This window comes from Callorhinus ursinus, unplaced genomic scaffold, assembly GCF_003265705.2.
Source record: "Callorhinus ursinus isolate GAN/ISIS: 27379988/994484 unplaced genomic scaffold, GSC_fseal_2.0 scaffold1, whole genome shotgun sequence".
NCBI lineage: Eukaryota > Metazoa > Chordata > Mammalia > Carnivora > Otariidae > Callorhinus > Callorhinus ursinus.
Window position 1 is genome coordinate 117379210 of NW_027397063.1, and position 17337 is coordinate 117396546.

The window sequence follows — 17337 nt, forward strand, 5'->3', positions numbered from 1 at the left end:
AGAGAGAGCACAAGCGGGAGAGGGAGAAGTAGGCTCCCCACGGAGCAAGGAGCCTGATGCGGGGTTCAATCCCAGGGCTCTGGGATCATGACCTGAGCTGAAGGCAGCCATTTAACTGATTGAGCCACCCAGGCACCCCTGTCTTTTACTTTAAAAAAATTTTTTTGTGAGGGGTGCCTGGCTGGCTCAGTCAGTTAAGCGTCTGCCTTCGGCTCAGGTCGTGATCTCAGGGTCCTGGGATGGAGCCCTGTGTCAGGCTCTCTGCTCTGTGGGGAGTCTGCTTCTCCCTCTCCCTCTATTCTTGCTCAAATAAATAAATAAAATATTAAAAAAAATTTGTGAGCATATGATGGAGAAGGAAACAGAGTATATCCAAAAATAAAGCATGATGTTCTCCACAGATTTTATCTTTTCCCAAAAATCAGCTGGTTGAAAATTTTTTATTTTATTAATTATATTTTCTGATTATCAAGGTAAAAACATACTTATTTAGCTTATTTGGAAACCATATAAGACCATAAAGGAGAAAAATATACATTATTTAACCATGCCTTGGTAATCTTTGGTAAATAACTTTCCGATATTTTTCCATGTTCTCATTTTTTTTTAAGATTTTATTTATTTATTTGACAGAGAGAGAGATAGCGAGAGCAGGAACACAAGCAGGCGGAGTGGGAGAGGGAGAAGCAGGCTTCCCGCGGAGCAGGGAGCCCGAGGTGGGGTTTGATCCCAGGACCCTGAGATCATGACCTGAGCCGAAGGCAGATGCTTAACAACTGAGCCACCTAGGCACCCGTGTTCTCATTTTTTTAAAAATGTAGTTGAACTCTTATGTAATGGTTAAGAATATAGGTGACTTTTTGAGGTAGGGAATACTTCAAAATTTGTAGTGTTAAGTTTTCCATTCCTCCCTGACTCCTTCTCATTGCCCTGTGGTCAGATTGTGGCGTATACATTTTCTACTTTAAGAAACTAATTGTGCTTTCCTTATGGCTGATCACTTTTTGTGAATCTCTTACAGATGCTTTGAAAGAATTGAATTTCCTATAAAGTGCTATCTTGAGGTGTCTACATATCTATCATATTAATTATAGCCATATATATATGCATATATATGTAAATTATATACTCTACATGCTAGTATCAGTCATAGACTAATAGTTTTGTACCATGATTATACTTACATTGGGTTCTCTCCATATTTCCAGTATTTGGGGAAGGTTGTACTTCCATTGGGATCTCTTTGTATTTCTAATATTTGGGGATTTTTGGACTCGACATTTTGATTTAGAGCTGTAAAGATTCAGGATTATAATACTTTCATCATGAGTTATACCTTTTCTCAGTATACAGTGCTTCTTAATCTCCTGTTAAAAATAAAACTGTTATTAATGTCTCAAAATGTTTTAGAGTAACTTTTGGGGGGAAGAATATATAATTGGTGTATTCTCTGAGGGCTTCTCAGAATCTGTTGTCTTTACATATGATGAAAATTTGTCTGGGAATAGAATTCCAGCCCCTGAAAAATACTGCTTTATTGCATTCCCTATCATGTTCAGTTTCCCGTATTATTGTCATTCAGATAGTGAGCATGGGTATTCTAAGAAGTTTCTTCTCATTGTTAGTGTTGCATGTGAAAATTCTTTGATCTTCTCTTTCCAGTTCTTACTGCTTTGCCAGATTTTACCTTTTGGTATACCTGGGTATTTTAAGGGAAAGTTAGAGGAAGGTGTATTAGTCACTAATAATTTATCATTGCTGGTGTTAATATTACTATATCAAAGATGTTATCTTTGCCAATGTGGTTTTTGTTCAATTTCATTGCTTGAGGCCTTTCTCTCTAGCTCTTACTGGCCTTCGTGGATTACTTTAGGCAGTAACTGGATTTTTGTTCAGTGAATTGCTGCAGATATGTGTATATTACTTTAAACATGTTTTTGAAAACCATGTTTTTTCCAGTTTAACTTTCATAGGAAATTTAAGAAAAGAAAAAGAATGAAAGCATACAATAGAAAAATTCATAATCCACCATTTATAATCAACTGCTATTAATATTTATTGATATTTCCCTTCTTTTCTGAGAAGTGGAGCACACACATGCATAAACTTATACATTTAACTTCAGTTCACTGAACATTTATCGAACGCTTATTACATGGACAGTGTATTCTAGGTGCCAGGCATTGTTAAAAATGTGCTGTATATGGTTTGTATCTTTCCTGTTTTTATTTTATGTTTGCAGTCTAAACAAAACCCAATTTATTAAAATGTATGTGTAACAGTCCTGTTCATGACTTTGCACTAAAACATGTCCTCAAAGGGGAAGCTCAATATATCATATAGATGAACAGGGAGAGATTTGAATGAAGGGGTGTAATGGCTTGGGGTACCACCTCTTTCCTTCTTCAAAGAAGGAGAAACTCTTGAAAGCTATTTTCTGTTATGGATGTACGGTATTATAGTTTATTGATTGCTGCTCTATTGCTGGTCATTTATTTTGTTTTCAATTTTAAATATTATTTTGATTAATATCTTTATATATAAAAATTCGAATCTGTATTTGGTTTCCTTAGGGTGGATTCTTAGAAGTGGAATGACTGGGTCAAAGAGTATAAATATTTGTAAAACTTTGATCTATATTCACAAATTGCTTGCTATACCCTAACATTCAGTATTATAGTTAAAGAATATAAACGTTTCTGTTACAACATCAAATGCATTCCTAAAAAAACCGTTCAGGATTCCCTGTTCACTAAAAATAATAGGACTTATGGGAAAAATAAGGTTAAAGGCGGACCACTCAAGACCTCTGCAGTTTTCAGACCAAGTACTAACAAAAGCATAATTGGTACCTTATGAGATAACTTGGACAGCCCAGTCAAACCACTTAGCACAGCTGAGGCTGCCTCAGAGGAGAGTTAAAGGATATTAAAATGTAATAGGATGGAAATTGCTGGCCTGCATGGTCTTGAGATAGTCAGATGTAAGTAGATGTCTAAGCCAGTGGAGCTGCCGTAGAGGTGGGCACCAGAGGAAGTACAGCTTGCTGTGTTCCAGCAACTGTGTAGGCTGGCTCTGCCCCTCTGAGCAGGAAGCCCTGGGTGCAGGTGCTCATTTTTAGTTAAAACAGGCCAGAGAGGGCTCCTGCTTGGCAGTAGCTGAGCCTTAGTGAGGGTCTTTTCCTTTTTCACAGAAAGGTATAATTTTTACCTCCTGACCCAGTTCCCCTTGCCTGGGAAAATTCAAACGTGAACCATTGTAATATTTGTGTTATACTGGCATTGTTATTTTATTTACTAACCACTTATAAGCTAATTGGTGTTATAGGAACCTGTCTTATGACAAAACAGACTGTTTCGCTAATTCGTTGGGCAGAAATTTGAATCTCATTTTAATGGTTTCTTCAAAAAAGTTAAAAGCTTTTCAAACTTGGAAAACTGTTAACTATTAATCTTGGTTAATAAAGAATGTCTATTTCAAAACAAATGTTTTCAAAATCTGTAGTCGGAAAACACCAACTCTGTTTAATGATCACATTAGAATTTAAATACCTTAATCTAGAGTAGTAAATTTCAAATTTCCAATTTATTTTGGTGGCCATTAAGTGTTTATAGATATAGATCACAGGACTCCAAACTGTCAGCAGCTTATGGATATTTTTTAAAATTTTTTATTAACATATAATGTATTATTTGTTCCAGGGGTACAGGTCTGTGATTCATCAGTCTTACACAATTCACAGCACTCACCATAGCACATACCCTCCCTGATGTCCATCACCCAGCCACCCCCATCCCTCCCACCCCCTTCACTCCAGCAACCCTCAGTTTATTTCCTGAGATTAAGAGTCTGTTATGGTTTGTCTCCCTCTCTGGTTTCGTCTTGTTTCATTTTTCCCTCCCTTCCCCTATGATCCTCTGTCTTGTTTCTCAAAATCCTCATATCAGTGAGATCATATGATACTTATCTTTCTCTGATTGACTTATTTCACTTAGCATAATACCCTCTAGTTCCATCCATGTCATCGCAAATGGCAAGATTTCATTTTTTATGGCTGCATAATATTCCATTACACACACACACACACACACACACACACACACACACCCCACATCTTCTTTATTCATTCATCTGTTGATGGACATCTAGGCTCTTTCCATAGTTTGGCTATTGTGGACATTGCTGCTATAAACATTGGGTTGCATGTGCCCCTTTGGATCACTACATTTCTATCTTTGTGGTAAATACCCAGTAGTGCAATTGCTGGGTCGTAGGGTAGATCTATTTTCAACGTTTTGAGGAACCTCCATACTGTTTTCCAGAATGGTTGCACCAGGTTGCATTCCCACCAACAGTGTAGGAGGGTTCCCCTTTCTATGCATCACCACCAACATCTGTCGTTTCCTGACTTATTAATTTTAGCCATTCTGACTGGTGTGAGGTGGTATCTCATTGAGGTTTTGATTTGTATTTCCCTGATGTGGAGCAATGTTGAGCACTTTTTCATGTGTCTGTTGGCCATTTGGATGTCTTCTTTGGAAAAATGTCTGCTTCTGTCTTCTGCCCATTTCTTGATTGAATTATTTGTTCTTTGGGTATTGAGTTTGATAAGTTCTTTATAGATTTTGGATACTAGCCCTTTATCTGATATGTCATTTGCAAATATCTTCTCCCATTCTGCTGGTTGTCTTTTGGTTTTGTTGACTGTTTCCTTTGCTGTGCAAAAGCTTTTTATCTTGATGAAGTCCCAAGAGTTCGTTTTTTTCCCCTTGCCTCCCTTGCCTTAGGCGATGTTTCTAGGAAGAAGTTGCTGCGGCTGAGGTCGAAGACGTTGTTGCCTGTGTTCTTCTCAAGGATTTTGATGGATTCCTGTCTCACATTTAGGTATTTTCCATTTTGAGTCTATTTTTGTGTGTGGTGTAAGGAAATGGTCCAGTTTCATTCTTTTGCATGTGGCTGTCCTATTTTCCCAACACCATTTGTTGAAGAGACTGTCTTTTTTCCATTGGACATTCTTTCCTGCTTTGTCAAAGATGAGTTGACCATAGAGTTGAGGGTCCATTTCTGGGCTCTCTATTCTGTTCCATTGATCTATGTGTCTGCTTTTGTGCCAGTACCATACTGTCTTGATGATGACAGCTTTGTAATAGAGCTTGAAGTCCGGAATTGTGATGCCGCCAGCTTTGCTTTTCTTTTTCAACATTCCCCTGGCTATTCGTGGTCTCTTCTGGTTCCATACAAATTTTAGGATTATTTGTTCCATTTCTTTGAAAAAAGTGGATGGTATTTTGATGGGGATTGCATTGAATGTGTAGATTGCTCTAGGTAGCATTGACATCTTCACAATGTTTGTTCTTCCAATCCATGAGCATGGAACGTTTTTCCATTTCTTTGTGTCTTCCTCAATTTCTTTCATGAGTATTTTATAGTTTTCTGAGTACAGATCCTTTGCCTCTTTGGTTAGATTTATTCCTAGGTATCTTATGGTTTTGGGTGCAATTGTAAATGGGATCGACTCCTTAATTTGTCTCTCTTCTGTCTTGTTGTTGGTGTATAGGAATGCCACTGATTTCTGTGCACTGATTTTATATCCTGCCACTTTACTGAATATCTGTATGAGTTCTGGCAGTTTTGGGGTGGAGTCTTTTGGGTTTTCCACATAAAGTATCATATCATCTGCAAAGAGTGAGAGTTTGACTTCCTCTTTTTTTTTTTTAAGATTTTATTTATTTGAGAGAGAGAGAGAGAGAGAGCACATGAGAGTGGGGAGGGTCAGAGGGAGAAGCAGACTCCCTGCTGAGCAGGGAGCCCGATGCGGGACCCGATTCTGGGACTCCAGGATCATGACCTGAGCCGAAGGCAGTCGCTTAACCAACTGAGCCACCCAGGTGCCCCTTGACTTCCTCTTTGCCAATTTGGATGCCTTTGATTTCTTTTTGTTGTCTGATTGCTGTGGCTAGGACTTCTAATACTTTGTTGAATAACAGTGGTGATAGTGGACATCCCTGCCGTGTTCCTCACCTTAGGGGGAAAGCTCTCAGTTTTTCCCTGTTGAGAATGATATTTGCTGTAGGTTTTTCATAGATGGCTTTTATGATATTGAAGTATGTACCCTCTATCCCTATACTCTGAAGAGTTTTGATCAAGAAAGGATGCTGTACTTTGTCAAATGCTTTTTCTACATCTATTGAGAGGATCATATGATTCTTGTTCTTTCTTTTGTTAATGTATTGTATCACATTGATTGATTTGCGGATGTTCAACCAACCTTGCAGCCCAGGGATAAATCCCACTTGGTCATGGTGAATAATCCTTTTAATGTACTGTTGGATCCTATTGGCTAGTATTTTGGTGAGAAGTTTTGTATCCCTGTTCATCAAGGATATTGGTCTGTAATTCTCCTTTTTGTTTTTGTTTTTTTTTAAAGATTTTATTTGTTTATTTGAGAGAAAGAATGAGAGAGAGCACATGAGAGAGGAGAGGGTCAGAGGGAGAAGCAGACTCCCTGCTGAGCAGGGAGCCCGATGCGGGACTCGATCCCGGGACTCCAGGATCATGACCTGAGCCAAAGGCAGTCGTTCAACTGACTGAGCCACCCAGGCGCCCTGTAATTCTCCTTTTTGATGGGGTCTTTGTCTGGTTTTGGGATCAAGGTAATGGTGGCCTCGTAAAATGAGTTTGGAAGTTTTCCTTCCATTTCTATTTTTTGGAACAGTTTCAGAAGAATAGGTATTAATTCTTCTTTAAATGTTTGGTAGAATTCCCCTGGGAAGCCATCTGGCCCTGGGCTTTTGTTTGTTGGGAGATTTTTGATGACTGCTTCAATTTCCTTAGTGGTTACAGGTCTGTTCAGGTTTTCTGTTTCTTCCTGGTTCAATTTTGGTAGTTGATACATCTCTAGGAATGCATCCATTTCTTCCAGGTTGTCTAATTTTCTGGCATAGAGTTGCTCATAATATGTTCTTATAATTGTTTGTATTTCTTTGGTATTGGTTGTGATCTCTCCTCTTTCATTCATGATTTTGTTGATTTGGGTCATTTCTCTCTTTTTTTTTTTTGGTAAGTCTGGCCAGGGGTTTATCAATCTTGTTAATTCTTTCAAAGAACCAGCTCCTAGTTTCATTGATCTGTTCTATTCTTTTGGTTTCTATTTTGCGATTTCTGCTCTTTCTTATTTCTCTTCTCCTGCTGGGTTTAGGCTTTATTTGCTGTTTTTTCTCTAGCTCCTTTAGGTGTAGGGTTAGGTTGTGTATTTGAGACCTTTCTTGTTTCTTGAAAAAGGCTTGTATTGCTATATACTTTCCTCTCAGGACTGCCTTTGCTGTATCCCAAAGATTTTGAACAGTTGTATTTTCATTTTCATTGGTTTCCATGAATTTTTTTAATTCTTCTTTAATTTCCTGGTTGACCCATTCATTCTTTAGTAGGATGCTCTTTAGCCTCCATGTATTTGAGTTCTTTCTGATTTTCCTCTTGTGACTGAGTTCTAGTTTCAGAGCACTGTGGTCTGAAAATATGCAGGGAATAATCCCAATCTTTTGGTACTGGTTGAGACCTGATTTGTGACCTAGGATGTGATCAATTCTGGAGAATGTTCCATGGGCACTAGAGAAGAATGTGTATTCGGTTGCTTTGGGATGGAATGTTCTGAATATGTCTGTGAAGTCCATTTGGTCCATTGTGTCATTTAAAGTCTTTATTTCCTTGTTGATCTTTTGCTTAGATGATCTGTCCATTTCAGTCAGGGGGGTGTTAAAGTCCCCCACTATTATTGTATTGTTGTCAATGTGTTTCTTCGCTTTTGTTATTAATTGCCTCATATAATTGGCTGCTCCCATGTTCGGGGCATAGATATTTACAATTGTTAGATCTTCTTGTTGGATAGACCCTTTAAGTAGGATATAGTGTCCTTCCTCATTTTTTATTACAGTCTTTGTTTTAAAATCTGATTTGTCTGATATAAGGATTGCCATGCCAGCTTTCTTTTGGTGTCCATTAGCATGGTAAATGGTTTTCCACCCCCTCACTTTCAATGTGGGGGTGTCTTTGGGTCTAAAATGAGTCTCTTGCAGACAGCATATCGCTGGGTCTTGTTTTTTAATCCAATCTGATAGCCTGTGTCTTTTGATTGGGGCATTTAGCCCATTTACATTCAGGGTAACTATTGGAAGATATGAATTTAGTGCCATTGTATTGCCTGTAAGGTGACTGTTACTGTTTATTGTCAGTGTTCCTTTCTGGTCTATGCTGCTTTCAGGCTCTTCTCTTTGCTTAGAGGACCCCTTTCAATATTTCTTGTAGGGCTGATTTCGTGTTTGCAAATTCCTTTAGTTTTTGTTTGTCCTGGAAGCTTTTTATCTCTCCTTCTGTTTTCAATGACAGCCTAGCTGGATATAGTATTCTTGGCTGCATATTTTTCTCATTTAGTGCTCTGAAGATATCATGCCAGTCCTTTCTGGCCTGCCAGGTCTCTGTGGATAGGTCTGTTGCCAATCTAATGTATCTGCCATTATAGGTTACAGATCTCTTCTCCCGAGCTGCTTTCAAGATTTTCTCTTTGTCACTGCAACTCATAAGTTTTACTATTAGATGTCGGGGTGTTGACCTATTTTTATTGATTTTGAGAGGGGTTCTCTGTGCCTCCTGGATTTTGATGCCTGTTTCCTTCCCCACATTAGGGAAGTTCTCTGTTATAATTTGCTCCAATATACCTTCTGCCCCTCTCTCTTTCTTCTTCTTCTGGGATCCCAATTATTCTAATGTTGTTTCATCTTATCGTATCGCTTATCTCTCAAATTCTGCCCTCGTGATCCAGTAGTTGTTTATCTCTCTTTTTCTCAGCTTCTTTATTTTCCATCATTTGGTCTTCTATATCTCTGATTCTCTCTTCTGCCTCATCTATCCTAGCAGTTATTGCCCCCATTTTTGATTGCACCTCATTAATAGCCTTTTTGATTTCAACTTGGTTAGATTTTAGTTCTTTTATTTCTCCAGAAGGGGTTTCTCTAATAACTTCCACGCTTTTTTCAAGCCCAGCTAGTATCTTTAAAATCATGATTCTGAACTCTAGGTCTGACATCGCACTAATGTCCGTATTGAGTAGGTCCCTGGCAGACGGTACTACCTCTTGTTCTTTTTGTTGAGGTGATTTTTTTCGTCTTGTCATTTTGTCCAGAGGGGAATAGATGAATGAGAGAACAAAGTGCTAACAGGTTAACAACGTCCCCAGAAATATACTCTAAACAAATCAGAAAAGACCTGAAACCCGGGGAAAAGAAAGGGAAAGAAAGAAAAAAGAAAGAGAGGGAAAAAAAAAAGATAAAAACAAAAACAGAACAAAACAAAGAAAACAGAATATGATCAAATATGATCAGGCTGGTGCATAGATTAGTGCCACACACTAGATTTTGGGTGTATTTTGGTCTGTTAGAAGAAAGTGCCTCCTAAAATTTTAAAGGAAGAAAGACTTATATATGTACAAAATAAGGGTTGATATGATGAAGGGATGGAATATGAATGTAAAAATGAAAATTATAAAAAATTTTAAAAGAGGAATCGATCAGAAGGTGTTTGAAAAAATAAAGAAGAGGATTTAAAAAAAAGGAAAGAAAGAAAGAAAAAAAAGGGGAGAGAATGTGATCAGGCAGGAGACTGGAAAAAGGTGTGAAAGATGTTTTAAGTTTAAATTCGGAAGTTGTTGATCACAAGATTATTTTTTTTCTAAAACTTTTTATCTTAGTGCTAGTGACATACTGTGGTATGCAAGCTTTCTGAGATTAGAAAAAAGAGGTAAAACCTGTTGACTTTTTTCTTCCTCTTTTGAAAACTTTAGGTTAACTCTACATACGATGAAATGTGCAAATTTTAAATGTACAGTTGATTGGATTTTGAGAAATGCATATACCTACGTAAACACTACCCCCGTTAGATAGAACATTTTTATTACACGAAAGTTCCCTGGTGCCCCTTTGCAATCAGTTCACCAGTCTCTCTCCCACCCCCTTTCCCAGGCAACCACACTGATCTGATTTCTATCACCATAAATTAGTTCTGTCTGCTTTAGAATTTTATATAAATGAAATTATATAGTATGTAGTCTTTCATGTATAGCTTCTTTTGCTCACGAAGACTGTGAGATCCAACCCTTTTGTTACAAAGTCTCAACAGTTTATTTTCATTGCTGAATAGTATTCTGTTATATGAATATACCATAATTGGTTTTTAATTCATCTGGTGATGGACATTTGTATTATTTCCAGCTTTGGCTCTTCTGAATAAAAGTGTTATCAACATTCACATATAAATTTTTTTGTGGACATATGTTTTCATTTCTTTTGGGTAATGACCTAGGAATGGAACTACGGGTTCATAGGGTATGTGTATGTTAACTTTATACAAAACTGCCAGTTTTCCAAAGTAATTTAACATTTTCATACTCCCAGGAATGTGTGAGAAATAAATTGTTCCAACATGTTTGCCAACCTTTAGTAATTCTTATAGGTGGAAATGATATTTCATTATTGTTTTCATTTGTATTTCTCTGATGATTAATGATGTTTGTCACCTTTTCATATGCTTATTTTTCATTTTCATACATTTTCTTATGAGATGTACGTTCGCATCTTTTGCCCAATTTTTTTAATTGTATTTTCTCTTTCTAGTTTGTAGGAGATCTTTATATAATCTAGAAACAAGTCCTTTTTTTAAGAAAGTCGTGCTGTGAATCTTTTCTCCTAGTTTTTTACTTGAACTTCATTTTCTTAACAATGTCTTTTGAGGAGCAGAAGCTTTTAATTTTGATGATGACCAGTTCATCTGTTTTTTTTTTCTTTTGGTTCATGTTTTGTGTGACCAGTCCAAGAAATCTTTATTTACCCTAGGTTGTGAAGATTTTCACTACATTTTCTTCTAGAAGCTTTATACTGTTATTTTTTTTACATTTAGGTTTTTAATCTATCCCAAATCAGTTTTCGTGTGATATGTAAAATAAGGGTCAAGATTTTTCTCCCTTTACTTTTACCAGTTTCCTTAGCATCACTTTAATTGAATTGCCTTAGTATATTTGTTGAAATTCCATTGGACCTATATTTGCAGGTTTATTTTTGGATTCTGTTCTGTTCCATTGATATGTCTGTCTTTTTATTACCTGATTAGTTGATTACTTGATTGATTACTATAGTTCTTTTTTTTTTTTTTTTTAAAGATTTTATTTGACAGAGAGAGACAGCGAGAGAGGGAACACAAGCAGGGGGAGTGGGAAAGGGAGAAGCAGGCTTCCCGCAGAGCAGGGACCCCAATGCGGGGCTCGATCCCAGGACCCTGATATCATGACCTGAGCCGAAGGCAGTTGCTTAACCAACTGAGCCACCCAGGCGCCCCTGATTACTATAGTTCTTAATCATGTCTTGAATTGTCTTGATTACTGTAGTTCTTAATCATGTTGTAAAATCAGGTCATGTGAGTCTTCTAACGTTTTTTCTTTTTCAAATTGTTTTTGGCATTTCAATTTTATGTTAGAATTAATTTGTCTTTTAAAAAAAGTTTGTTGGGATTTTTGACTAGGATTACTTTAAATCTGTAGATCAATTTGAGAACCTTGACATCTTAAGACTATTGAGGCTTATCTAAAAGAATGATATCTCTCTACTTATTGAGGTCATCTTTCATTTTTCTTAGCCATGTTTGGCAATTTTTAGTGTAGAGTAGAGGTCTTACATATCTTTAGTTAGATTTATTTCTAGGTACTGGTGTTTTTTGTTACGTATTGATTTTAAATTATATTTTCCAGTTGTTGCTAGTATATGGAAATACAATTCATTTTTTTTTATATTGGCCTTGTATTCTGAGACTTTGCTAAATTCATGAATTGGTTTTAGTAGTATTTTAGTAGACTTTATGGTATTTTTTTACACCCATAATTCTATCATCTGTGAGTTTTTAGTTCATCCACTCCAACTTTTATGCTTTTGTCTTGTTCTTAGACATAGGTTAGGATCTCCAGTTCAAGGCTGAATAGAGGTGGTGGAAGTAGACATCCTTGCCTTGTTTCTGATCTTAGAAATAAGAATTTAATAATTCACCATTGAGTATGATGTTAGCTGTAGGTTTTTTTATGGATGGTCTTTACCGGACTGAGAAAGTTTATGTCTATTCTTAGTTTGTGGACAGTTTTTGTCGTTAATTTTACCAAGTGCTTTTTCTGCATCTACTGAGATGATCTGGGTTTTTATCTTTTATTCCTTTAATGTGGTGAATTAGTGATTTTCTTTGAATTAGTGATTTTTCAAGGTTAACTTCTCATACACATTTAATCATGATGTAATTATCCTTTTTGTATATTGCTGGATTCAGTTTGCTAATTATTATGGAGAATTTTATGTCTATGTTCATGAGGATGTCAATCTGTTATTTTCTTATGTTTCTGTCAGGTTTTAATATCAGTGTGATGCTGGCTTTGTAAAATGATTTAGGAAGTGTTTTCTTTGACTATTTTCTGAAAGTTTATGCAAGATTGGTATTATGTCTTCCTTAAATGTTTGATAGCTTTGGGGGGAGCTTTGGAGGGAGATTTTTATTATTTGGATTTTTAACTTATCAATTTTGGTAAATTGTGTTTTGCAAGGATTTTTCTATTTTATCTAAGTTATTAATTTATTGTCACAAAGTTATTCATACTAAGATTCTATTTTTTTAACATCTGTAGGATTTGTAGCAATGTTTCCTCTTCATTCTTAATATTGATAATTAGTGTTTTCTGTCTTTTTTCTTAATCAGTTTTGCAAAGGGTTTAACTTTCATTAACTTTTCAAATATCTTTTGGCTTTACCCTTATCTTATAATTAATTTCTTTATTATAATATTTGATTGAGAAGGTAACCTATATTATGTCTAGTTAGAATCCATTTTTTAAAAAAATGTGTGTGGTCTAACTCATGATTAACACCCCCATGAATGTTTATCGGATGGGGGGGCACCAACTGTAGGGTGTCCCTATTGGGTGGAGGCTGGCAGTGGGGCAGTGAAAGAATTCACCTAAGGCAGAAAAAAAGAGATAGAAGTTTATTGAGTACACTGCAAGGGAAGCGCCAGGCAGGACCGCAGAAAACTGTCTGCCACTAGGCAGTGGTAAGGGGCCACAGTGTTGAGGGCAGAGTGAGGGAGTGTGGGGACAAGTGAAATTTTCCCTTTTTGGTAATCTGAGGAACAGTGCCTGTTTGTAACTGGTCAGTTAGGGCCTATGGCTATTTCAAGGTGGATTGCTTAATGAGCCTGTGTGCTTTCAGCTCTCTGGTCTCTGTGACCCGTTTTGCCTTGCCCAAGTGTCCATTGCTCAAACCTGTTGCTTAAAAGAGCCCCTACAACCCCCTTGTTTCATGTCCCATACTTATATTGTTCAAAGAATATCGTAACCAAAGTAACTTGAGTTCGCACCTTGGTGAGGGAGAGAAGAGACTACGCCAGGTGGAGTTGTCACACGAAGGAAACTATTTGCAGCAAATGAGATCACAGGGAATAACTTCCAAAGCTGCGATTCCCCAAGAAAGGGTGAATGGGTTCCTTTTATTCAGGGTTGGGATGAATATTAAAAAAGGGGAGCTTTGTCATTGTATGTAGAGGTGAGCATAAAGTTAAGGAAACAGGCCTATACATACATTGCATGTTATGTTAATGAGGCTTGTGCTTCTCCTGGAGCAAAGATTTTAGCATTATAATGAAGTAAATGTAACTGTCACTCAGTGGTTTGTCTGCAGGTGTGAGTTGGGGTTTGAGCTCAAACTGGTCTGGGTGGTCTGGGCTGTCATTTTTGCTTGAGGGGTAGTTTTGGTTTCCCTCACGGGATGCTGTGTCTATGGGGTTCTTTGCTTGAGTTAAAAGATAAGCTGGAAAGAAGAGCTTAAAAATGTGGGAAAAGGTCGGTGGGTACGTGCAGGTGCGTAGTAAAGGTCAGGTTTTGGAGTCCAGCTGGTGACAGAATATCCACACTAAATTTTTATCTGTTTTGATCCTTTGTTTTCTGAAATGGTATTAGTCTCCAACTATGATTGTGAGATCTCCATCTTGACCTCTGCATACCGTAAGGTTTCAGGCTCACAGTATAGACTCACTAATGAGATGATCTCCAACTAATGGTTGATCTCCCCTGTACCCTTTGTCTCCAATGTGTGGAATATATATGTTATGCATTACTAGGGGGACACCTAGGCACAACTTTAAAATAACAGCAAATCAATTGAGAGACAGTAACCCTGCTTTTATTCATTCGGTTCTTTTGGATTATTTGATTCTTATTTCAAATACTTGTTAATACCCTCCCTCCTTTTTGTAAGTAGTGAGCTGGACTCAAGCTCACTCACTGCCTTGCTAGGTACCAGTGTTTAGCTAGAATTTAGTAATATTTTGCTTTCCTTTTAAGTGATTTTTTTTTGCTACCTTGTATTTTTTCAAAATGATTCCTAATTTTCCACTCAAGAGAGTGACTAAATTTTGCCTTTAAAATTTTTGTTTTAAAAAATTTAATCGATTTTAAAGAAAAATGTTAAATATGTTTAAATGTTACTTGTTGCTAAATTCTTCACATTTTCTCTGACTGACTCTGTGAACATGATAAGTTTTCTCATGGGTCAAAGAGTGTAGGACCCACCTCCTCCAATCAACTTTCTTTTATTAGCATTATAATAAACAATAGGATTTTATTTGGGAAATAAAAATAGGTTTGCTACTGAAAACGGGGGATGACAGAATTGGAGAATGTGGTATGTGTTGGAGGTTGGATGTGGCCCTGATGGAAAAGATGATATGGGAGTGAGTAAAATTTGGGAGTTGCTTCTCCAGCATTTCTCAGGTATCTCAGTTATTTCTGCTTTATCTGTAGAACTGACTTGTTTAACAGGTGTTTCCTGAGCGTCTGCTTTGTGCAGAGAAGTGTCCTGAGAATATGAGGAGAAATCTGGTGTTCTCCACCTTGTTGTATAAGGTGAGGGAGAGGACATGTGTTGCTGTGGCTACTGGTGTGAGTGTGTGATGGTAAATGCTGTCAGAGCTAGCGGCCAGGATGTCTTTGCCCATGAGGAAGGGGAGATCATCTCTGGCTGGGGTCTTGAGGCCGTGGCTCAAACTAATGTTTTCACAAAACTACATATCTTTCTCCCTTCTATTTTTAATCTCTCTTCCTAAATCTCCATCAGTTTTGGTGGGAGAAGGGACTCTCGTTTGTCGGCATTACTCTGAGAAGGACTGTGTCCAAAAGGAAGTCACGTTCATCCTCAGAAGACAGTGGCTCCCAGAGTTCTGGATCTAGCACACCTCTGTTTAGTTGGATATTTACTTAATTGTTTTGAGTCCCAGGTTCTTCTTCTTTATTGATGATAGTGAAGCCCAGTGTCCTACCTGCTTCATTAGACAGCATATGTAAGAGACATTTATGATGTACACTTGTACATCCATATTATTTTCATTCTTACTAAAGTATTTGAAATACTGATGGTTAATGATTTTGAGTGCATTTTAGGTGTTTAATTCTTTTTTTCTCTTTTTTTTTTTCCCTAGGTCTTGATGCAGAACTTTATTATGTGAGAAATGACCTTATTAGTCACTATGCTCTATCCTTTAACCTGTTAGTACCCAGTGAGACAAATTTCCTGCACTTCACTTGGCATGCAAAGTCCAAGGTAAGAGAAGGGTCAACCAGAGATGCCAAGACAGGACCACTCAGGCCCAGAGGCCAATGCAAGGGCTGTATCTGAGGGATGGGCTGCCGTCTGTATAAAAGGGTCTGTGGGTGGTGGGCTGTAGCAGTACTGGGTCTTTTCAGATTTATGTTTTAAATCTTTAGCCTATTTTTTTTCTTTGTTAAAGATTTTTTTTATTCATTTGGCAGAGAGAGAGAGCACAGCAGGGGGAGTGGCAGGAGAGGGAGAAGCAGACTCCCCGCTGAGCAGGGAGCCTGATGTGGGGCTCTATCCCAGGACCCTGGGATCATGACCAGAGCCGAAGGCAGATGCTTACCTGACTGAGCCACCCAGGCGCCCCTCTTTAGCCTATTCTGTTAGACTTTTTCAAGTCCTTTAAAATGAAGGTAGCCATCATTTATGTGACTAGCTAATGACAGAACACTTACGTCCTTTCAGGCTTTTCAAGCAGGGATGCAGATCTAGTTGGAAGAGGGAACAGTTGGACCTGCTAATGACTGCTGTTACTGTGAACTGATAGCAGTAGAGGATGGGGAAGTGAGATAGGTGTTTTGGACATGTGTGAAATAACGGATACAGGTCTGCCATTTATAGAGAAATGGTAAAAATGGGATACAACAGATGCAGGCACCCATGTGTGCTGAGGCTAAGCTCCTTTAATAGTAAGGGACCTTCTGCCTGGCTTACTTGTTGCTAAATTCTTCACATTTTCTCTGACTCTGTGAACATAAGTTTTCTCATGGGTCAAAGAGTGGGGGCTGAGGGTAGAGCCCACCTCCTCCAATCAACTTTAATTTCTTTTATTAGCATTATAATAAACAATAGGATTTTATTTGGGAAATAAAAATGGTTTTGCTACTAAAATCTCTTCGAGTTTTTTTTTTAAGTATTATAAAGTGGTGCATGTCCTGGTATTTGTGGCAAAGTCGTTTAAATTTGATGACTTTAACATAGATCTTTTTATCTACTTAGAAAACAGTAAAGAATATTAGGAAAATTCAAGTATTAATAGAATTGTTTTTACAACTATTGAGACTTTGTAGATCTACACCCCAAAGTAATCATTGTTTATAGTTTGGTATATTTCAAACTCATTTTTTAAAAATCTTTTTAAACAAAAAGGGGATTTTATCGTACCTATATTGTACAATATTTTTCCCCTTACTAATACTGTACTTTGGCATCTTCCCATTTCTCTACTTGTAGATTTAACTCGTTCTCTTTAATGGCTTTATAGCATGATATTATATGGATATATAATTATTTCTTAAGGGCCTCATTGACTCATGGATTTTTGATAGCATTTCACTATTTCAAACAATGCTTCCTTTCACTGTTAGAGTTTCCTTCACTTCATCTGGCAGGCAAAATCCATGGTACAGGGATAGGGAAAACAGTTGGTAGTTCATCTTTTGTTGATGTTTCTACCTTTGTTATTGATGAATATAGAAACAAAAAACGTGTGCGAATGTGTAACTGTATGTATGTATGTATGTATGTGTATGTGTATGTAGGTATATATGTGTGTCTGTATGCATGCATTGAGAAATTTTTGTGCACTTGTGGAATTATTTTTGAGTAGTAAGTTATCACCAAGTAGTGAAATGGCAGGGTCAGAGTGTGCATGCTTAAAATTTTGGTTGATATT

At 37.3% G+C, this 17337-nt stretch overlaps 1 protein-coding gene across 1 annotated transcript in view; it reads left to right on the plus strand.

Annotated features, from left to right (window-relative positions):
- RYK (receptor like tyrosine kinase) overlaps positions 1–17337 on the plus strand; it is a 94916-nt gene that overhangs the window by 18640 nt on the left and 58939 nt on the right. Inside the window, exon 2 of the mRNA XM_025867147.2 lies at positions 15547–15668. Within this exon, the coding sequence (XP_025722932.1) occupies positions 15547–15668 (122 nt within the window). The remainder of the gene's footprint in view (positions 1–15546; positions 15669–17337) is intronic.